The sequence below is a fragment of the Leptonotus elevatus genome, chromosome 5, assembly GCF_054856555.1.
Source record: "Leptonotus elevatus isolate MCC_2025b chromosome 5, RoL_Lele_1.0, whole genome shotgun sequence".
NCBI lineage: Eukaryota > Metazoa > Chordata > Actinopteri > Syngnathiformes > Syngnathidae > Leptonotus > Leptonotus elevatus.
Genome location: NC_141243.1, coordinates 1072498 through 1096019, shown reverse-complemented (window position 1 = coordinate 1096019; position 23522 = coordinate 1072498). Strand labels below are relative to the sequence as shown.

General features: G+C 39.6%; 1 protein-coding gene across 2 annotated transcripts in view; it reads right to left on the bottom strand.

The window, feature by feature from the left end:
* LOC147173186 (transmembrane protein 132B) overlaps positions 1-23522 on the bottom strand; it is a 126603-nt gene that overhangs the window by 5650 nt on the left and 97431 nt on the right. For both annotated transcript variants that reach the window (XM_086076949.1, XM_086076950.1), the window contains exons 5-11: positions 22264-22459; positions 13800-13943; positions 3709-3926; positions 2334-2397; positions 1832-1963; positions 1203-1280; positions 928-990 (exon numbers count right to left, since the gene is read on the bottom strand). In XM_086076949.1, coding sequence (XP_085933075.1) covers positions 928-990; positions 1203-1280; positions 1832-1963; positions 2334-2397; positions 3709-3926; positions 13800-13943; positions 22264-22459 — 895 coding nt within the window. The remainder of the gene's footprint in view (positions 1-927; positions 991-1202; positions 1281-1831; positions 1964-2333; positions 2398-3708; positions 3927-13799; positions 13944-22263; positions 22460-23522) is intronic.

The window sequence follows — 23522 nt, the reverse complement described above, 5'->3', positions numbered from 1 at the left end:
CCTTCGCTTCCGGCTGTTTTACTGGATTTTGACTAATTTTGCAAGGCCCACAAAATATGGTGTTTTAGTGCTATAAAAACATAAAAACCTACCAAAAGAAAGATTAGAGTCTTTGTATCTGTTTCCGTTTTGCAGCAATTAGCATTAGAACATATTTAAGTTTCATCATAATTCACAAATCTGTTGAAAAAAAAAAAGCAGATCTCTTATACTCTGCTGTCACCTGCTGGCCGTTTTTTTGTAATAAATACAATTGCTTTAAACGATCTCAGAGGCTGCATCAAAGCCTTCTGTATGCGCTAGCATATAAAAACGTAGAACTACATTTTTGGGACAATGGCACTATTTAAAATTGAACGTTTTTATACGTTTTTGAGAGCAAATTAGTTAATAGTAATTTTGAGTTGTTTATAAATTTTAAATTTGGTTTCATCCAAAAGGGACTTGCATGATTATGGTTTCAAATAATTGTATTTGTCTGAATAAAATAAACTTTCTTGTTTTGTTCTCAAAAATATTTGGTTTGATTTGCACTGAATATAATTGACAACAAAATTCACGGCAGCAATGATTTGATATGAAATACAATTCACTATCACGATAACACTCCCATTACAACATGATTCAAGGAAGTTATAATTGAATCTGTAACGCAAATTACAATATGATTTATGGTAGTCACGATTCATTCTGATTCCAATAAGATTCACTGCAACTGCAATATAAATCACGATAGTTATGATTCAATATGATTCCACTCAATCTTCAATTTGGACATACCGCTAACGATACCATACATTCATGATGCGAGTGAGTTTTTTTTTTTTTTCAAAATTGAAATTGTTACTCAATATCAGAGATCCTGACCGATCACGGCTCATCGTGAACATTTCCGTTGCGATAAACGGCTTCGACTGTTTTCGTTACCTTGTCGTCCAACACGGTCACCGTCTTCTCCGCGAGGATGGAGTCGGACAGAGGCGACAACACCTGCCGAGCAAAAGACAGGAAAACTTTTTGGGGGGGGGGGGGGGACAGACGGGTGGCCTTTCCATTCACTTCCATTCAATCCCAAACGCCAAACGTCGACGAGCAACGAGTGACAGAAGAGCCGACGTGTGAATGGAAAAATTCACACAAACGCCGACCGGGACGTCCACAAGAAATACTTTTTGGTGTGTTTGTGCGCGTGTGTCACGTACTTGTATGGTGGTGATGCCGAGGTCACGTCCAATCAGAATGCGTCCGTCGACCAGCCTGGCGATGCGTTCATCTTCCACCTGTGTTCAACAATGGCCACTTTATTAGGTACATCCTGATGAGATAATAATAATTAATCAAGTGGGCAGTGAGTGTACGTTGACAGATTTTTATAAAAAAAAAAAAATATTCTCAGAAAGAAATTGTCGTTTAATAGCTACAATCTGTAAAATATATAATAAAATAATTTTTTGTAAATATCAATAAAAAATGCTACTTTTCATCATTAAAAATAAATAAACAAATTACGAAAAGGACACCAAAATAATACCAAACAATCTTACAAAACAAACATAATTTTAAAAAATCAACAATTAAATCAATAATTTTTCACAGTTTTTATGATGTTGACATATCGTATGTATACTGTATACTATATATATTGTGAAAATAAAATTACTTTTAAATCAAAAAATCGATTTGAAACTTTTTTTTCTGAATGAAACATAAAACTACACACAAATAAAGAATTAAAGAAAATATTATTAAATGTTTACGTGTGAATAAAAAAGTCAAATAGCAAAAAAAAAAGTGAACATTCATTAATACAATATTCAAAAGTGTCAGATACCTTCAGCTGATCCAAGACCAGGTGAGTGATGTCGGCCTGCCAGTCGGCGCCCAGCATGCGGACCACCTCCCCACCCGGGTCAGATGGCTCAGCCACAAAGTGCGTGAGGACCCTCACCAAGGCGTACTGGTACTGAGGGAGAAAAACGCACGCGTTAGCGCTTCACAAAGTTCAGAGGTGGCAAATCCAAGTCCAGAAAGTAAAAACCCTGCCACAGTTTGGCTTTAGCCCCTTGTGCTAGCTAGCTAGCTCGCGCCCTAGCAGGTAAACGAGCACCATGGGAGCTAGCTAGGGAGCTATCTAGCTAGGGAGCTATCTAGCTAGGGAGCTATCTAGCTAGGGAGCTAGCTAGGGAGCTAGCTAGGGAGCTATCTAGCTAGCACAAGGGGCTAAAGCCAAACTGTGGCAGGGTTTTTACTTTCTGGACTTGGATTTGCCACTTCTGTCAAAGTTCAAATTCTGTTCTCTTCATGTAACGCCAAACCCAAGCAAACAAAAGAACCTGCAGGGTGCAGCCTTTGCCCTTCTTCTCGTCGTCCTCGTCGTCTTCGCTGTCTCTCGTCGGTCTGACCAAAAACGACGCAGATGGAGTTCATGTTAAAAAATAAAAATAAAAAAATCATTGCAATTTCTGCGGTCCTGTAAGCTAACATGCTAACATACTTAATGGTTCAGCGATCAGTGACTGTTTTTAGCAACACTTAACGAATTTTATGTTAAGTGTTAAATTGTTCTCACATTTTTTTATGACAACTTGTAAAAAAAAATAAAAAATAAAAAATAAAAAGCAAAACGAATATTTTCGTTCAAACATTTATTGATGTGCAAAGATTGTGGGGAAAAAAAATTGACATGGATATTTTTTTCATTAAAGTTTTTTTTTATTGTATTTTTTTCAACAAAATAGTTTGCATTAATTATTTTTTAATGAAAAAATGTATTACAATTATGAACCAAAATTTAAGATTTTGTGTTGTGTTGCATTTTTCTCTCTCTCAGTAACATAATTTATTCTCATGAGCAAATTGTGGGGGAAAACAAATTACAAAAAAACGCCATTTCACTTTTTGGGAGAATATTACTTGGATAGTTAAAAAAATAATAATTCTTTCCAAAAATATTATTTTCTAAAGACATGAGATTTTTAACAAAACAGTTTGTAAAAAAAACAAAAATCAGGAGAAAAACATTTTTGCAAATATAGAAAAAACTATTTGTCATTATTTAAGATTTGGTGTTTAATTAGCAAGACTTTTTTTTAAAGAAACATAATATATTTCCATGAACAAATTATGAAGAAAATAAAGATGTTTCTCTGCTGTCTTAAGCGTCTTAGAATGTCTAAATAAGTGCTATACAAATTCAATGAATTATTATTGTTATTATTATTATTGAAGAGCCAATTTTGGGAGAAAAAAAAGTTGAATGAAAAACAAACAAAAAGGAATAAATAAATAAATAATAAATAAGCAATGTATTAATTCTTCACGAGTATAGGAAGAATATTTTTCCCACCCAGAAATATTTTTCACAAAAAAACTTTAGATTTTTCATGAAGACGAGGATTTTATTTTTTCCCCTCAAAGATCAAATTTTATTATAAACGACAAATGCATTTGTTGTCCATATACAAGTTGCTTCTGAAAAAAACCATGAAAAAAAAAATATTCTCACAAAACGGCAACTTTTATTTTTCCAGATTTGTTTCTCATGAAAATTGCAACTTTTAAAAACTGAGATTTGTATGAGCTTTGGACCAAAGTCAGAATTGGAATATTTTGACATTAAAAACAGCATCCACGGACCAGCCATTTTCGAATATTAAACATCTCCAGACGTGGACGTGCGCCGGCGAGGCGTGGTGGGCGGGCCCTCACCTCTTGCTGTTGGCGACGTTGGGGGCGATGGGCACGCGCCAGCCTTTGACCTGGCTGAGCTCGGTGTCGGACACGTGGATCTGCAGCGGCAGCTTGGGCACCCAAACGTTGATTGACAGGCTGGCCGTCAGGTGCATGTACGCGAAGGTCACCGACGCCTGCTGACGTCCGCGCATCTCCTTGCCGTTCACCAGGACCTCGTCGCAGTCCCGAGACACCTGAGACACCCGGGAAAGAAAAGAAAAGGCATTCATATTGTGTTTATGGAATGTGAATTCAGCAGAGTTTGGTTTGGGTTAAAAAGAAGTCGACTTTTAAAAAGTGAGCTAACAAATACACGCACGCACGCACGCACGCACGCACACACAAATTTTTTAAAAATAAATAAATAAATAAATAAAAAATAAAGAGCAATGATGATGACATTTCCGAATGAACAATACTGAGCTCTTTATAGAAAAAAAAGAAAAGAAAAGGCATTCATATTGTGTTTATGGAATGTGAATTCAGCAGAATTTGGTTTGGGTTAAAAAGAAGTCGACTTTTAAAAAGTGAGCTAACAAATACACGCACGCACGCACGCACGCACGCACGCACACACAAATTTTTTAAAAATAAATAAATAAATAAATAAAAAATAAAGAGCAATGATGATGACATTTCCGAATGAACAATACTGAGCTCTTTATAGAAAAAAAAAAAAGAAAAGGCATTCATATTGTGTTTATGGAATGTGAATTCAGCAGAATTTGGTTTGGGTTAAAAAGAAGTCGACTTTTAAAAAGTGAGCTAACAAATACACGCACGCACGAACGCACGCACACGCACGCACATACACATACTCACCCACACCCACACAAAAAATAAAAAAATAAATAAAATAAATAAATAAAAAATAAAGAGCAATGAACAATACTGAGCTCTTAAAAAAAAAAAAAAAAGGCCGACTGAAGATGATAAACATATACAAAGATAGTTACGAACAGACATACAAGACGATTGCTACCTAAACTCGTATCAGTACTTTTATACCAAGCAGGTGGAGTGACTTTTTTTGCTGAGTCAGCGTTAACAAAGTGAAAAGAAATCAACTTAAAACATCCGTCCAATAATAAACACGCACACACACACACACACAAAGTGAACAAGTGTATTGTGTGTGCGCGTGCGTGCGTGCGTGCGTGTGTGCGTGCGTTGCTGAGTGTGAGCTTTGAGGACACTGAAGAATGGATTTAATCTGGGTTGCTTTGCCACACCGACCACGACGACAAAAGCGAGACGCGAGGAATTGGGAGGCGAAAAGCGGCGGCCTCAGCACTTCAACAAGTGTGCGGCGGAGGAAGAAAGAAAAAAAAAAACACACACACAAAACTGTCAAACAAAAGCAATCACGGGAAACTTTCACCAAACTTTCTCAACCGCTCCAAAACAGCAACAATAGCTTTTGCTTCGTTCTCATTATTATTATTATTATTATTACTTTTATAGAAATGTTAATTTACTGTTATTGAGTTGAAATAGAAACGTCCAATCACGCGTGTGGGTTGGTCTTGAGGCACACTATACAATTAGCGCTAGATGCTAATTACACAGCTAATTCGGGCTAAATATGCTTACTGGGCGGGGGAGCCACTTCATTAGGCACACACGCACCACATCATAACACGTTAAAATGTACCTGATGACCAGTTTTCATAAGAACAATAATTCAACTAAATTTGAAAAAAAATAAGACTTTTATATATTTTTAAACATAGTATATAGGAATACAAGAAAAAAGTATAAAACATTTTTTTTTAATGAATCAAACTTATCGAAAAAAGAAAGTAAATAGGAAAACATCTGTCAAATACAACCAATTTGATTTATTAAATTTTTAAATTATGTTTCAAATGTGCATTTTGAGTTTCTTTTTGTTGTATTTATTTTTCCGTAAATTATATTTTCACATTTCTTCTTCTGTTCTTAGTTGTTGGTTTACGGGTTTTGCCTCGAGTTAAAGGTGATAAATCTTTTAACGTGAAAAGCTTCACGTTTTTTATAAAAACATGCTTGTTAAAAAAGCTTCTACATTTTATGTTTATGTTGTGTATCGTGTGACGATTTTCACATCGTCACACGATGTTTCGTGTTTAACGATACGGTAACGATACGGTAACGATACCGCATTCTAACCTGATAATGCATCATCTTAAAATGGGAACACATTTCAATTCAAAATGCGACATTATTACATGATCATTCATTTTCATGCTTCAACATGATCGTCTTCACATTTTACGTAAAGTTTCACGTTTAAACGTTTTCACGTTTTAACGCGATATCAGGTTAGGATTTGAGATTTGTGCAGAGCAAATCGTCAGTTTGACTTTCGGTGACCTGAAAATAGGTCAAAGTAAAAAACATGGAACTTAAGTTATTTGGTGAAATGTTTGATGTTAATTTCTAAAACTAGATATTGAACTTTTGTTTCTTTCTTTATGGTATGGCAACAACACGCTTCCGTTCGAGTCAAACATTGGTTGACTTTTCCCCGTGAAATGTTTCCAAAAAGTCGGCAAAAGCCGCTAAGGCAAAATCGGGCCGGCCCATTTCACCTCAACGTGGGCGTTTTATTGAAAAAAAAAATGGTTTGAAACCCCCACTTCTTTGACTCCGGTCCCCCCCACGAGGCCGCGCATCCGTCTGCATTTGCGCCGATGCATTTGGCTGCCGCTGGCGGGAAAGCCCATCCATCAGACTTTGGGGAGGCTCTCATCCAATCAGGGGGCTCCGTCGCTCGGCGGGGCGGTCCCCGAGGGGGCCGGATAACGGATCCCGCTAATGGGATTACGCCTCCCACCTGCCCGTCATTTGAGAGGGGCCTCGCCGGGGCCAATCGCCTCCGAGCCGTTGTGTCGTATTCAAAGAGAAGAATAGATCAGTCCTACTTCTGATACCAGATAGCTTGACCCTTGAGGCATGCACCACAAAATTGTCTTTTCTCACTCTGTTTTTCACATTAAAAACAGAACAAAACCGTGGTGTAAAATTTGAAACCCACTTCTGACACCAAATATCATTGAGGCAGCCATCACAAAAATGCCAAAACGTAATTGCTTTTTCATCGTTACACATTTAAAATTCAAACTGTGTGTGAAGTTTCAATCCCTCTTCTTACACCAAATTATTTCCTAAAACAAAACAAAAAGCACACACACAGAAAGAGAGCAATTTTTTTCTTTAATCGGTGGGCAAAACAGGACTAAATTATGATTCACACTTCTGACACCAAAGTTTGTAATATAAATGCTTAAAATTATAAATATCCCCCCCCCTCCCCCTTCCCCCTTCAGACACACAGGATTTTTTCCATGTGTTTTGTGTTTAGAAAATAAATAAATAAAAAGGTGTTGTGTAACTCCCACTTCTGTCACCAAAAATGTTTCCCTTTAGGACACCAGTCATGAAAGTGTGACTTTTCCATGAGCAAAATAAATGTTTTACAATAACAGAGTGTGGCTTTCAAGTGCCAAATGCCAAATTTTACCAAACTTTTTTTTCCAACAATAAATAAACAAACAAATAAATAAATAATTAACCCACTTCTCAAACAATGCATTTTTGTGTATTAACTAAAATGTAATATTTTATTATTTTTAATTATTTTATTATTTATTGTCATCATTATTATTAAACTTACTTACATTTTTCTGTGTCTCTTCTAAAAGGCTGTGTGGGGTTTGGAGCCCCACTTCTGACACAAAACACATATACCAGAATGCTCAAAACTAACTTTTTTTTTCAGAATAACAAAAAGGAAAAAAACACTGTTTTTATATTTGCATTGCATTAAAAAAAATATGGGACATGAATCCCATTTCTGACACCAGATGACAATGGCAATGCTTTAAAAAGGCCTTATATATATATATATTTATGTTCTTTGTTTCCAGAGCAACAAGAACCCAAAATTGTGTCATTAGTTTTGTATTTAGTTATATTATTTATGAGGTAGCAAAATCCCACTTCTGACACCAACCATTTCTGAGAAAGTTTTGGCCTGGAACATCAACTCTCATCCAAAGTTGACTGTGAGTGTGCTTGGTGGACTTGCTTGGGGATTGTGATGCACTGTTGCATTTTGGGAGAAAAAAAAAAAAAGAATCGCCTTCAACTCTCCTTCTTTTGTGTTGAAGTCGGCGAAAATACAATCTTCTTCTTGGTATTAGCTTCAAACACTTCCTCTCTTTTGGCTCTTTGTCAGGCCCGTCTGTTGGGCTTAAATAAAAAGGTGTGTGCGTGCGTGCGTGCGTGTGTGTGTGTGTGAATTAGCAGCCTTATTAGCATAGGGATATAAGTCAACGCTGGCCCCAATATGTCTGCTTGCGTGGCCTCAGAGTGTGTGTGCGTGTTCAATTTTAACTTTACACATTTGAGCGCGTGTGTGTGTGTGTGTTGATTTGTCACGCGGCGTTATTCAAATGAGACAAAGAGATCAAAGAATACCAAATATTATTTGGAGTTAAAGCGGACTTTCTCGTCGCACAAGTTGGGAAAGTTGAAGCGCGCGCTCTTGCGTGCACGGCGACTTGCTCGGGTAACACTCGCTCCCGCTTCCGATTCAAACTATGATTCACTTCAAATATGGTTTATGTATATATATATATATATATAAATATATGTCAAATGGTAACAAGTTCGACTGATCAACTCTACCAGCAAATGGAGTCCACTGTTATAGATGACAACGAGCTCGCCGCTAGCTTGAAGTGGGAAGCCGTTGTGCATCCTCACCTTATTAAATAATGGGGGGGGGGGGGGGGGAATAAGTAAAACACGAGGTGAGGCGAAATGTAAGAAAATCAAGTTCAATTAAAAACAAATTAGTGTAGGAAATGAAATGTAGAAAATTGAAAGAAAAACCCCCAAAACAAAGTTCCTTTCTAACGCCCGTGCTAGTCGTTGAAGTCACAGGGCGGCCATCTTGCTCCTCCCATCTCGCCAGCAGACTATAGTATAAACTATACGGTATACGTACAGATGAGACATATGAAGCTCGTAGGCAGTTAGTATTGGGGGGTGGGGGGGGGGGGTGGGGGGGGGTTTCAAGGTGGTCACTATTTTTTAACAGGTAAAAATAAAAATACTAAATTAACAAGTGGACGGTATGTGCTGCTTTGAAGACCCCCTTTTTCTTTTTATCACTCAGTTCCTTAGACCACAATATTAGATTAGGCAGAAGCATCGTTTGTTGAATTACAGTTATAATTGCTTAAAAAAATTAAGATACAAGTTTCCTTTAAGCGTATAATTTATACATGTATTTAAGGCAAGTTGTAAAATGTCTGAAGTCTTCTTGTTTACGTTGAACAAATTTCAAACATTATACAACATGCTGTTTCCATGAAGTACTGTCTGAAATATTCTCCAATTTCGATACTGTAAATGTATCGTATGCCGAGAAACGTTTCTTGGGAGGAGCAATATGGCGGCATCCAGTCACATACAGTAAGCTCTGGACTACAAGCCGCTACTTTTTTCACTTGCATTCCACCCCTGCAGCTAATACATCAGATCACAAGGGGGCGCACTATAACGGAAGCGTAAGAGCGCCAGGCAGAGCAAAACAAACCAAGTGAGCCCAAATACAGTCGACAGAACGGCAGCCAGACGATGTGCGCCCTCATTATGGAAAAGAAAGTCGCGGGAACCCGGTGCGCTAATTTTAAAACGCCTGCGGCTTATAGTCGGGTGCGGCTTATATGTGTAACAAATTCGAGTGCTGCCCAAATTTAGCTAGCGCGCCTTGTAGTCCAGAAATTACTGTCTTCAGATCAGTGAACACGATGCACTTGACTCGGTAAAATGTTGGCGTAAAATGACAATTTATACCAATTTTAAAGTACGGTAGTTCACATAAAAAGTGAAGAAAATATGTCTGAACTTAAAAATCTAAAGTAGAACAAATAAATTGTTGCATACATTAAAATAAGAAACAGTTAAAAGACTATTTCATTGTCCTTATGAATATTGAAACAGACAAAGTGGCTCGATGGAAGAAAATGTGCGCTCGTGTGTGTTCCAACGACTGCTGGTTGCGTATGTTAGCTTGCTAATTAGCGGCTAATTAGTTATCGACCCGCGCGGCCATGTTTTATGAAGGTATGACACGGGTCACACCCCGTGGCCAGAACTTCCTTCACACTCTCACACATTTACGGACATTGAAAACCTGTGATGTGCCGTGTTCACATCAATTTCATGGATGATCGGCGCAAACGTCGCGCAGACAGACATCGAGATTCACGATGGCTTGATCACTTCACGGTGCCTTATCGCTGGCTCTGAGTGCTCGCAAAAATGTTTTAAATAAATGCAAGGAAATACCAAAGAGTGACGGGAATCATTTTTCTTTGGAAGTCTGACTTGACAGCCATTTCCTATTGGCATCGCTGCTTTAGAGCGCCTCGTTGTAAGCTGCGAGTGTACGCATGTCATGAAGAGAGGGCAGAAGAGTGAGGAGGGGGGGTGGGGGGGGGGGAATCAATGTGAAAGCCAGCATGTTGGCGTCATGGTCACTTTAGAGCACCTCATCGTATGCCGCAAGTGCATGCACGTCACAGGAGAGGCCGCAGTATTTTGTGCCTCATTGTTTGCTCATACCAAAAAAGATGAAAGAGAAAAAAAATGGAGACTTTTTTTTGACAGCCAGCGTAAGAAATGAGGCTTCGCAATGGCGTGACCGCTTTAGAGCGCCTCGTTGTTGCGGTGTATGAAAGCCTTTGCGGCCCGTGTAGACGTAAAAAAGATGCGACGTGGGCGTGGTTTCAACGCGTCTTTGAGGACGGAGAAAACGGCGGGATTTTTTGCAAGCATCATCTTACTACAGTAAAAATACTTGATCATTTTGTTCATCATTCCAAAAAAGACATTTATTTTCATTTCAAATGGTCCCGTATAATGTTTATTATATTTTGTATTTCTATTCCACTGTGAGAACGGTGTGTGCGTGTGCGCGCACACGACAGCGCGGGACCATCGGGAGTGAAACTTTTGGGTCGCGGTGACAGTCGGCGACCAGCCTGACATTGCGTCCGTCCGCTCGGCGGCCTTAAAAGCCACGTTTGATGTGCGTTCTAAAAAGCTGTCAGCACGCACGCACGCACGCACGCACGCTCGCACGCTCGCTGAGGAGTTACGAGTTCAGACGGCGGCAGACAAAACAAAGTCAAAATGTTCAATTGGGGGACGGGCTGCAAAAGTCACGCGGGAACTTTTAGCCGGAGACGAAGGCGGGCCTAAGGCTGTGCTCACCTTGCGCAATAGAAAATATAACATCGGCATCTAGATTTGATCAGATTTTTTTTTTTCTTTCTTCTTTCTTTCTTAAGAGCTCAGTATTGTTCATTCGGAAATGTCATCATCATTGCTCTTTTATTTTTATTCTTTTTATTTTTTTATTTTTTTTGTGTGTGTGTGTGGGTGAGTATGTGTATGTGCGTGCGTGCGTGCGTGCGTGCGTGCGTGCGTGCGTGCGTGCGTGTATTTGTTAGCTCACCAGAAACTGGAAATTTTCATTAACCTCTCATGTAACGGAGTCTTTTACGACCCGCGCACAAAACAAAATGAAGTCAAAGATTCAGCAAAAACACACAAAAAGTGCAAGTCATAAAGGGATTATGATCAAGCTTCCTTTCAACTTCTACTTCACCTTTTTTTTTTTGGGGGGGGGGGGGTGGACATGCATATCAAATGATTAATACTGGACTAGTCAGCAAAGGTGTGCACACGCACACACTTCCCAAGGACGCTGCGCGTGCGTGTGTGTAAAGATCCCGCGTGTCAAAGCGGGCGAGTGCTTTATTAAATGTCGCTCAGATCAATTCTTAATCGGCCTTGCGTCCATCCGTGTACAAACAGCGCTCCCAAAACACGCACCAACTTCAGCCAATCAAATTAGTGGCCACGACGTGAGAGGAAGTACGAGTCAGCGAGTAATTAGCACAAGGACGCCCAAATGTCGCCGTGTTCGCGGCACAATTCAGTTTGACTTGCAAATAAACGAACCTGAGCGCCGTTTTTTTTAAAAATGCAAACGTCACACATTTTTGAAGAGCCCAAAAAACGAATGTGTAGATTTTTATTTTAAAAAACACACACAAATTAGAGCTTTCAGGGAAAAATGTACATGTTTTTGTATAAATCAAATATTTTCGAGTCTTAAAAAAATACTAGACTTTAAACCGATCTGATTGGTTGTATTGAGATCGATCGATATTTTGCATTGTACACAAAATTGGTGATGTAATGTCTTAATTTGCCTGATCAATCAATGACGTCATTGATCGGCTCAATGAAATATAACATTTTCATGTTATATTTAGCACTTTAACTGCCAAACATTATACAAAAAAACAACTCCGACAGTGCCAGCTGATTTTTCACTCATATTTCAAAGCAAATATTGTGTGCTATGACGACATAAACATGGTGGATACCATATGAAAGATTAGATATTAGATTTAGTAATAACCATTTGAAAACACAAAGATATACAATGCTGCCATCTGCTGGCCATAGTTAGTGGCTGTTTTTGATTTTTCAGCTTATTCATGAAACCAGAGCTGCTCATTGAAAAAAACAAAAAAAAAACGTAGTTGACGTCAATTAATGTTGATGGCGGTATTCGTTGGGATTTCCAATCACGTTATTTAACGTTGATGGCAGGAAAAGAGTTCATGTTTATTCACATTTTTTGATGATTTTTTTTTTCATGCATTTCAATTGATGTCAATGATATGAACGTGTGTTTTATTTTTCTCTATTTGTGAGCCAGGCCAGGCCTTCCCTGTCGCTTGCCAATTGCAGCCGTCAACTGTAAAGTAGAATTTTGAAAATTGATATTTGATCAAATTGGCGATCGGTTATCGTTTTCGTCAAACTTGATCGCTGATCAGTGATCGGCCAAATAATCCTGATCATGTAAAGCCTAAAAAAAAAAAAAGAGCAATGATGATGACATTTCCGAATGAACAATACTGAGCTCTTTATAGAAAAAAAATAAATAAATAAAAATAAAATAAAAAAAAATAAAAAAAATAAAAATAAAAATGCGTGTATGAAGGAAAAATTACAGGCATGTATATCTGTGACGGTTTGTCAAAATGAAAGACTATTTTGTTCCTTCAAATAAGCCGCCATCTAATTGGATTGGATGGATTTAGAGCGTGAGAAATGTTTTTGTGAGTGTTGAAAATGACGACACATTCTTGGGGCGACAAACACACCCTGAAAGACACGCTCAAAGACACGCACGCACACGCACGCGCACACATTAAAATGAGTACCCTCCGTTGTTGGTGTTATTGATCACGCTTAAGCAGCGTGGCTCCTGTCGGCCGGCGAAAGGAAATTGTTTCCGTATGGAAAGTGTCACAGCGAGGGTGCGTTTCATTTGCGCTTCCCGAGGATAAAGGCGACGCCGCGCCGGAGGAAATCAATCTTGCATCTTTGGCCGCGTGAGCACATTCCTCCGCTTGATTCATTTAGCGTTTCGGCAGCGGTGACGGCTAGCGCGCGCGTTAGCGTCGCACGCCGCTACTTTAAAAGTTTTTACAGCCGTCTGAATTTGCCACATTTGTGCGTCATAAACATTACGGCTTTATAGCCCGAATAGATTTAACTTTGTTGCACTTGTGCACGCTCTAATTCTTCATCTGATTTGTCATTAAATGGGGGACGGTGGGGAGCCACCGGCAAACAAAAATGAGCTGAAAACAAAACAACGCTGCTCGTAAATTTACAGCGTGTTTAAAAGTGACAACATATCAAAAGAGGCCGTTTTTTTTACTTGAGCCATCAATAAACTTAGCATAACTACCAAAGAAAATGTAGTCATCAAACGTAAAAGAAAATGTAGTGTTTGATGATCCTATCGTGGATTTTGGAAATCATCAAAGACCATTTGGAATATCAAAGAACCCAATATTCATTTTGTAAACATCACACAATTCATAATCAAAGAACTTTGTGCATCTTGCAAATATCATGAGATTTTTTTTTTTTTTACAAAGCTCATGTGCATATTGGTCGTCATCAAAGACACTTACTTTAAGCACGTGGACGTCGGCTGAGGTGCAGCTGAGCGAGTCGTCCACTTCCCTCACCTGGCCGTCCGTCCCCACCGTCACCAGCTTGACGGGCAGAGACACCCGGCGACCGGTCAGGATGGCCGTGTTCAGCACCTCCGTGTCCTGTCCGACACACACGACGAAACATCGCAATGACACGTTGCTCCTTGAGAGTGCGCTCATTTTGCACATTCGTGCTCCATATTTTTTTTCCACTCAACTCGAGCTGAAGCTGGGAAATTTAAAGCTCTGAATTTGGTTAGTGATCGCTCGTTAAGTCAAGGCACGACCCAAACTGACAACATTTCAAATAAATCAAAGACTAAATGAATAAATGAATAAATATAAATGGAAATAAAAACAAATATAAAACATACAATTCAAAAATGTAATACAAAAAAATAAATATAAATGGAAATATAAACAATATATATATATATATATATATATATATATATATATATCCCTAAATAAAAAAATAAAAGTAAAAAAAATAATAATAATAAAAAACGAGATTTAAAAAAATAAAAATAAATGTCGAAATAAATACAAAAATAAATACATAGATACAATTAAATATCAATCAAAAAATGAAAACGTTTTGCTTTTATTTATTTCATGCTGCAGACTTTCCGTCAGGTTGAAATGTTATTCAAATGAGGGGGCGGTCCTAAGCGTGTCTTGGGTTGGGCTCGAGTGAGCGGGTCGGCGAACAAGGAAGTCTCGCCGGCTTGCGTGGCGGACTTAATTCGAGCTGCAGCTAACTTTTTCTTCTTTTTTTCTATCTATTTTGCCCATTTGTTGTTGAATAGGGTGTTAAAGAAAATGGATTATGATTCAATTATCAAATTGGTGTAATATGTTCGCATTAATCAGCAAAAATGTTGCTATTTTTTTTCAGAGTAAAAGCAAATGTTTGCAAATGTTTTATTATGAAAAACAAAAGCTACAGAGAAAAAACCTGCTGACGTCCATCTTGATGAGATGGCGTGACGCTTGCAAAAGGGGGCATTTATCCACGCACGCACGCACGCACGCACGCACGCACGCACTTGTGATTATGGCTTATTGTTTGTGGATGGCAGCTTGGTGAGTGTTATTAGGCCCACCAGGCCAATTCAGGCATCATAAATAACCGTAACAATAAACAGAAAATTGACTGCGTTGCGCCCACAAAACGGGCCTGCTTCATTTCGTTTCGGGAGCAACAAGAACGTAGAAATCAAAGACCCCAAAGCATAGCATAGATATTTTTGAATTTTTTTTACAATTTTTGTATTCAAAGACCATGGAATTTTTTTTCCAACATTAAAAACAATTTAGTCTTCAAACACACTCGAGTATGTAAAGAACAACTCAAAGACCCCCCACATGTGTTTTTGTGGACTTCAAAGAGAATGCAGTCATTCAAAGACCCCAAAGTACACGACGGAAGACGTTTCCTGCATATCTGGAACGTCGAGGCAAGAAGCAGGTGGAGGGTGAGAAACAGGTGAGGAGGACGAGGAGGACGAGGAGGAGGAGGAGGACGAGGAGGAGGAAGAGGAGGAGGAGGAGGAGGACGAGGAGGAGGAGGAGGCGGCCAGGAGGGAATCCAGAGGATTAAAAGCATGACAAAGACAATAAAAAAAGCACACGGTGATGAAAGAAGATATCAAGGAAAAGATTCTGCCTGCAGGCCGAGTGGGAAGCGAGATGTTTACCCGCCTCGTGCGTGTGCGTGTGCATATATGTGTGTGTGTGTGTGTGTGTGTGTGTGTTTGCCATGTGATGAAATGTGTACAGTAGATAAGATCACATCCACATCGTCGCTATCTTGACTGCAGGCTGCAAGTGGATGTGACGTCAGACAGCGGCCACTAAAGTCTTCTTGTTGTTGTTGTCGTCGTCGTGTCCACGCACACACGCACACGCATGCACACGCACGCACACACAATTCTGCATTGTTGTATTGGGACAAAATCGCTGCTTGAAGTTGATATGATCTTTTTTTAAATATGCAAATCTCTCAACAGGTTTTCTCTGCCAGAACAGAATAAATGCAAAAGTATTGGGACACATTCCACTGGCAGGGAGTTGAAATCATCAAAATGGAGGATTAATGAACAGTATCACATAGACAAAAGTATTGGGACACCCGCACGGGAAGTTGTACCACTTCAAGATGTCAACTTCTTCCACAATATCACTTTTGTTTCTTCAGGAGAAACTCAAACAGGAAAAAGTATTGACACACATAAACAGGAAGTGGAACTCACTATTGTTTGCGTCCACAATGTCAACATTTCAGCCAATATTTTGTTTGTTTTTGGGGGGAAAATTGCAAGATAAGTTTGATATTGTGCCCAAAGAACAGATCAGACAAGATGCTTGGTCACCATGACGACCGAGGTTTGTTTATCAAGTATTTCAAGTATGAATGAACGAGTCGGTGTGTGTGTGCGCGTGTAGTGTGTGTGTGTGTGTGTGTGTGTGTACTTGAGTGAATCATAGAGAATGAAGACAGACAGCACACACACACGCATTAGCATGCACCGGTGTGTGTGCTCTGCTAGTAATGAGTGGAGCTTGATCGGTTGAGGGTAAAAATCTAAATGAATTTACTTCCAATTAAAAGACTTTCAAGGTCTCTCGTTAAGTGTACAAACCTCAGTCCGAATGGAAAGCAATTATTGGACGAAAGGTTCGATTGACCGCAGCTAAATTGGTCAAACAAAGAAAAACAAATGTTTAAAATACAATAACACCAAATAAAATGCTTTAAATATAAAATGAAGCCAATAAAATATTTTAATCAAAGTTTATAAAAATTGAAAACAAAACAAAAAACACAAACTTGGGTGAGGAAAATAAAAAACATTTTAAAGATAAAGATGTAACTAAACTAAAAATGTAACTTACAAATATTAGAAAATACTCAATAAAACAACAAAATGTTTTAAAATACATGACAATGAAAAATAAAAGAACTAAAAAGATTGAATCACAAAATACTATTTTGATTTTTAGCATGAGTCTACATTTTATTATAAAATTGTTTTTTGAACTGTTCATAATTTCCCCATTTATTACTGTCAGATTATTTTTTATTTTATTTTTTTAGCAGAGGACTGACAGTTTTGCACCAGCTGCTATTTGAACTTGTTCATAATTCCCCCTATTATTTATTTATTTATAGAAAAAAAAATTTTGCTTTCTAGCAGAAGCTTTGAGCTAACGCTGACTTCTATTTTGAACTGGTCATAATTTAAAAAATGTTTTCCAACAGAACAAACTTTTTTTTTTTTAACCATCTTGCACAAGCCTGAAGGTTTTTGCTAACCCTGACTGCTGTTTAGAACTGTTCATAATTCCCTTGTTATTTTCTTTTTCAGTCTCGATGTAAATCACAATACAAGTCACACGATCACGATTGGTCTCATTTTTTTTTCCTAATTAAAATTTTAAAAACCTGGAATTCGAACAGGGGTGTGTAGACTTTTGATATGCATAAACATTTAACTGCTTGGTCTTCCAGTAGTCCACATACAAAAGCATCTTATTAAACATTGTTTTATCACACAACCGTGAGACATTTCGCACCCGTCACGTCTCGCGGCCTTTTATCCCGTCGATTGGTTTGCGTGATTTACCGTCAATTTGCCGTACCGCGCTCTCTCGCTCCTCCTCTCTCATATTCGCCACTCAAACAAGTCGAGTCGCTCGTAAAAAGGACAATAATAAGAATCAAATCAAAAAGGCTTTAATTTGTGTGCGGCCATGCGGAGAGATGTGAAGCCATCTGAACATATGGCGCCTCACGCCTCCTCTTTCCGTGTGTGTGCGTGCGTGCGTGTGTTGTTTATGGCATGACACGGCATTAATAAGCAGTAAAGTCAGTGGAGGTGCACGCGTGTGCAAATCTGATGTGCAGCTTGTTAAAGGAGCAATTTTTTTATGAGCACGGAAATGTTGAGACGTCAAACAAGTGATTCATGTGCAGACACGCACACACACACACATTCGGCGGCCGCTTCATTAGGTACACCCGTTCAAGAGCTGTTCCCAAGAATGTTTTTCAGAGAGGTTAATTAACAGTATATTTTATGACCAGTGTGACCCCGATGCAGAAAGTAGCCAATCAACATGGAGGATTGTTATGTTCCTCATCTGACAGTTCTTGCGCTGGATTGGATCACATTTGGGTGAGAAAAATCGATTAAATAGGCTTGCTTTTTCTTTATGTGTACGATCTAATGTCATTTTATTGCTGGATGAAATGTCCTATTAACTAGAGCTTACATTGTTTTGTTAAAAAAAAAAAAAAAAGGTTAACAGTTCAAATCAATTTGTTAAATAGAAATTCATGCATCTAAATGAATTGATTTGGTCAAATAAAGGTTTCAAAAGAGTGATTTGACATTGATAAAGTGTTCAAGTAATGGCAGGCAATTATTTTTTAATGGGTTTTTAGGCTATATGAAAATTTAGGCAATTTATACACTTGCGGGCCTTCAGTGTAATACCACATTTTGCCACAACATGACCGGCAGTACTGAGCTCTACCGGAAGAGATGGAATATAATTAAGCACAAGAAGAAGATGCAGAGTCTTAGTCCAACAGAAGAAAATGAGCCTAATGGTGAAGTTTCCTAAGTCATGTTTGAACATTTACAGAAAACAAAGCAAAACAAACAAAAAACAGCAGACATCGCTAATGCTAAATGCTATCTTGTTGGAATCTTCAATCGTGCTAAACAAGTCAATGCAGTGCACTTACCATTAGCCAACCTTTTCTACAGTCATTTATGGACTATAAGCCGCACTAACTCGATTTGGGGAATACTGGAGTTTGTTCCTCATATAAGCCGCACCCGACTACGTTTTTAATGTTACCGCATCGGGTTCCCGCTACTTTTTTTTCCTTAATGAGGGCGCAAATTGTCTCGCTCCCGTTCTGTGTCTCGCTCCTGTATTTGGGCTCACGTGGTTTGTTTTGCGCTCTGCCTTGACGCTCTTGCGCTTCCTTTATAGTGCGCCCCCTTGTGATCTGATGTATAAGCCGCACCTTTGTATTAGCCGCAGGGTCGAATGCAAGTGAAAAAAGGAGCGGCTTGTCGTCCAGAAATGACTGTAATCAGTCCCAACTCTGTGATTTTACGCCCATGTGGTCAAATACGGAGACGTGCGTCACAGTGGGACAAAATGAGGTTGGCCAAATCTGCCAGGAAACCGAAACGGGATGTTGGAAACATGAAACTTCGGACTTGTCTGTGACTTAAAAAAAATAGTTTTTATATTGGTTAAAATTCGACAAAACAGCAGGATGATGAACGATAAACCACCCAAGAAACTGAAAATTGACATTTTGCGCAATTTCTTTGTTGGATTTTACATACACAACAACGACATAGCAGGAAAATGCCAGAAAATTCACAGCGTGCGTGCGTGCGTGCGTGCGTGCGTGATATGTCAGGGATAAATGCCTATTATCACGATGACAATGTTCATTACAGTCAGATTAATAAGCCCCGGGTTTGTTGAGTTGCCAGCGGTGCGTGCGTGCGTGCGTGCGTGTGTGAGCGTGTGTGCGCGCGCTGTCAACAAGTGTGTTGTCGGACAGAGTAATTACTTGGAGCAAACAGTGACACGCTGCCTGCTTGTGATCTGTCACACGCCAGATGAATCATCGCCACTTGGGCAAAAGTAATGGGACACTCACGAAGCCAAAAACGACTGGGAGGCGTTCGAGAACTTTTGTTGACAGTGTCACTCGAAGACATTGAGCGACCTTTTGTAAACAAATGATTTTGATCTCGTGGGACGAAGGTGGTGGCGGCGCATTGGCTACGTTAGCTTTGCGAGCTCGCCACTGATTTTCAATTGTGAACAAAAAGCTAGGCTGTAAGATGCGTGTGTTTTTTTATACATTGTAGTGGACGTTAGTAATTGATTTTATTGAGTGGCAACATTCCCAACACAATGTTTGTTACACCGTATTCAGCAATTTTTTTTGTAAGCAAAGTGCATGTTTGTGAGCGGTTGCTAGCTTCTCGCGGTCGCTACCGGGTACTTGACACTTGCTAAATGACCTTTTCGCACGAGTTAGCTAACGTTAACTAACCCACTTTTTGTGAACTCAGCTAATCTGAGACTTGTGAGTCCACCCGGCAGGTCAAAAAATGTCATGTCTCATTTGATAAATAAATCCAAAGCGGGACAAACGCTTCCCACTGTTTGATCCTCGGTCACTAGCGAACATCACCCACTCGGTTAACACTCCACACTACTTCTTCTGTGGTGCTGTTCTCCGGGACTAATTGGCGGCGGACATACGCCGGCGATGGAAATGAACGTGAGCAAGCGCATCTCCTTGACCCACATAGTCGCCCATGTGGATTAATTGGTAAAGGGGTCAGTGACGGGTAGCAAAGAAAAAGATGAAAAAAACAAGCATACTGAAATTAGCTAGCGGCTAGCATAAGAAACCCACGTCGAAGTCAAGTATCCCACGTAAATGGTAATGTATGGCGGCTAACAACGAGAGTCAAATGGAAATCCGAGTACAAGCTCTTTGTTGTAGCTAGCGCAAAAACAATAATAATGCTGTGGGCAACATTTTACCGCTACGTTCTGTGCTACGTCTCAACAGACATCACAAACAGATGGACTCGATTTCGCTACACGCGGTGCAGAAGACAAAGTCATTTCACAAAAAAAAAATTTTTTGTGCTAAATGCTAAATAACAAACATCTGAATCAAAGCGTTTTGCTCACAAAAAGTTGGATAAATGCCCTTACAAAACTTTTGTGGACAAAGACATGTTCGCATAATTCTAGCATGAAGTCAACCACGGATGTCTCGTAAAATGTTGAAACTACTTTTTGCTCACAAGTGACGAGCACATAGCGGCTAGCCAGACTCGTGCAAGAAGCTAATGAACCCGTCTTGACTTTGCGCTCCTTTTTTGTCATTCAGGACGTGTAAATTCCAGGCAAAAGCCCAATTTCACAAACTTGTGTATTAAGACAAAATTAGACTCCAACTTTTTGCGAGGGCACTTTTGTTTGAAGCGCAGCAAAGAAGCACGAACAAGTGCTAGATGACGTTGAATAAATAAAAGATGGCCGACAAGAACAGCATTTTATTCCTTCCCCCCTCAGACCCTGTGGGACGCTTGGGCTTTTACTCTTAGCGGCGGGGAGCGAGCGAGGACGCGTAATGGCGGCGGTCACAGACATCACAGAACATTATTACTGATCCAATTTATGCGCTGAAACATCGGCACATCCTTTTTCCTGACCTCCCTTGGCTTTGATGTAGCATAGCCCCCCCCCCCATCCCCCTCCTAACAAGCTAACAAGTGGGGAGCTCTTTATCTTGTTTTAGCTGTTTTAGCTTCAGTCACTGAGAGCGACCGTTGCTTTTACAGAAGATTTCCATTAGGCTAGTCTTATTTTGGCGATCTATTTCCTGTGGGGAAATGACGTCAAACCCCAAAATGGAAGACATATGGCGCTAAGATGAGACTAAACCGACAGACTGATCGACTGACGGAGAGGCCGACAAACCCGACCAACAGTCTGACCCGGCTGACCTGCAGATCGGCAGACAACCCTACTGACGGATCAGACTGACCGACAGCTCGGTCAAGAGACAGATGGACAAAATGAGGCAAACCAACGGACTGAACTCGTTTTTTTTTTTTTTACCAGCTGAAAAAAAACTCTCCAGATTGAAGACTCCCTCAAACAAGCTCTTTTGTTCTGAATGTTTAGCATATTAATCTACAGATGGATGATTCTTTTAATGACATAAAAAAGTAATAATGAATGATGAATGAGGGTGGGAGGACGGTCAGACGTTTGGACGGACGGCTGGACGAGTACCGTGATGAACATGATGATGATGATGATGATGTACGAATATACTTCCATTGTCGTTTGAAGTGGGATCACATTTTGGTATTCACATTTAAACAATAACTTTCAAAAAATAATGACATAAATAAATAAATAAATAAATAAATAGCAGCAAAACTGAGATGGATGTTCAGACGGCGGTCATGTTTTTGTTTGTCTGGTGTTTGGCGAAGGCAGAGATGCCCGACCACGCCAAATTGGCTTTTCTCACCAGGGCTTTTGCTTTCTGAAGGAGGGGCTATCAGACCAGATTAGCTCGCCGCTAATGGAGGCGAGAGAGCTTTCGAAAGCATCTGGAGCAGCTGGATGCTCCATTTTTTTTTTATTTTTTTTTTAGCTCTCCGTAACAATTTTTGCTTTGGGCAGACGGGAAACGTCTGTTTTAATTCATGAGAACTTAACGATGCATTTGATATGATTACAAATGTCACATCTTGTCATTTATTGAAATGCTGTTGCCAGATAACGAGGAAGAAGGGGATAACTAGCTATGGAAGAAGAAGGGAAAGGAAGAGCGAGGATGAGATGAGAATGATTTCACCTGCGCGAGTGGGACGATGCCCTGGATGTCGGTGTTGCTGACGTAGAGGTGCGACACCCTCTCGGCCGAGGCCGGCGACCCCGGCGACCCCGACGCGTACTCCATGCTCCAGTGGAAAGTTTGGGTGGGGGCCAAGGTGATCACGTTGTCCACCTCAAAGTCCAACTGCATCACCTCATAAGACGGACTCTCCAGCCTGGAGGACGGAAAATGGTATTGGTCCGATGAGCAATTAGCAACAACCTGGAAGCTAAAATCGCGATATTAATGCTGCCACAATATTGTCGTCTTCATGTCCCCATATAAAAACCAGTGCATCTATTTAAAAAAAAAAATAATAAGCCAGGGTGATTTTCATTTGTGTACTTCCAGCACCCTCTAGTGGCTAGTTTATTAATGCAGTTTACATTGAATTAGGCATGTTTTGGCCACCTATGTTTAAGACTCATCGCCATCATTATTGTATCATGAGTTTCATATCGTGCAAGCGTTAATCCTGCCCAATAATTAAGAAAAATACATTTAGAAATGAATAATAATTTTTTTTAAATCCAAACAACCAGGAAGTAGCCTACTAACAAACATATGAACAAACAAACACTAAGACACCTTCAGATCCAGGAAGTAGCCTGTTAGCTAACATCAAAACTAGCTAACAAGCCGTTAAACAGTTAAAGGTACAAACACAATTGCAATGTTCTACAATATGTCTTTTCACTTTTTCTCTTTGAAAGCATCAAAAATGCTGCAGTCAGTCCTGTCAATCAAAGTGACATCTTCCCCGACTTTTAACACTTTTTAGACATCTTGCAAACACTTTGCTCGACTTTTTCTCTTCTTGAGTCATTAAATCTGAGGAGGAAAATAAGGACAGTAAACTCTTTCATTGATTTGTTCTCGCAGCTGTGCCTCGGTGCGCCGCCGCCTCAAGTCAACTCAACTTATTCATAAAGTGACAAGAACATTGATGATAACACAGCTGGATATCCATATAGTGTGTGTGTGTGTGTGTGTGTGCGTGCGTGTGCGTGCGTGCACATGGCAGGAGTAGGAGTCCAATAACTTAACGGCACATTTTAACAGCTTCACGAGCGTAATCACAGCCTTTATTGTTACATCGATAGCACAAAACAAGCGGGATTGAAACATTCCGCTTTAACTGTCACTTTACGTCTTATTATTATCAGCTAAAATCCATGCCATAAATAGAGATGACTGCAATGCGAGACGCCGTGCCTGCCGCCAAACCACACAACCAA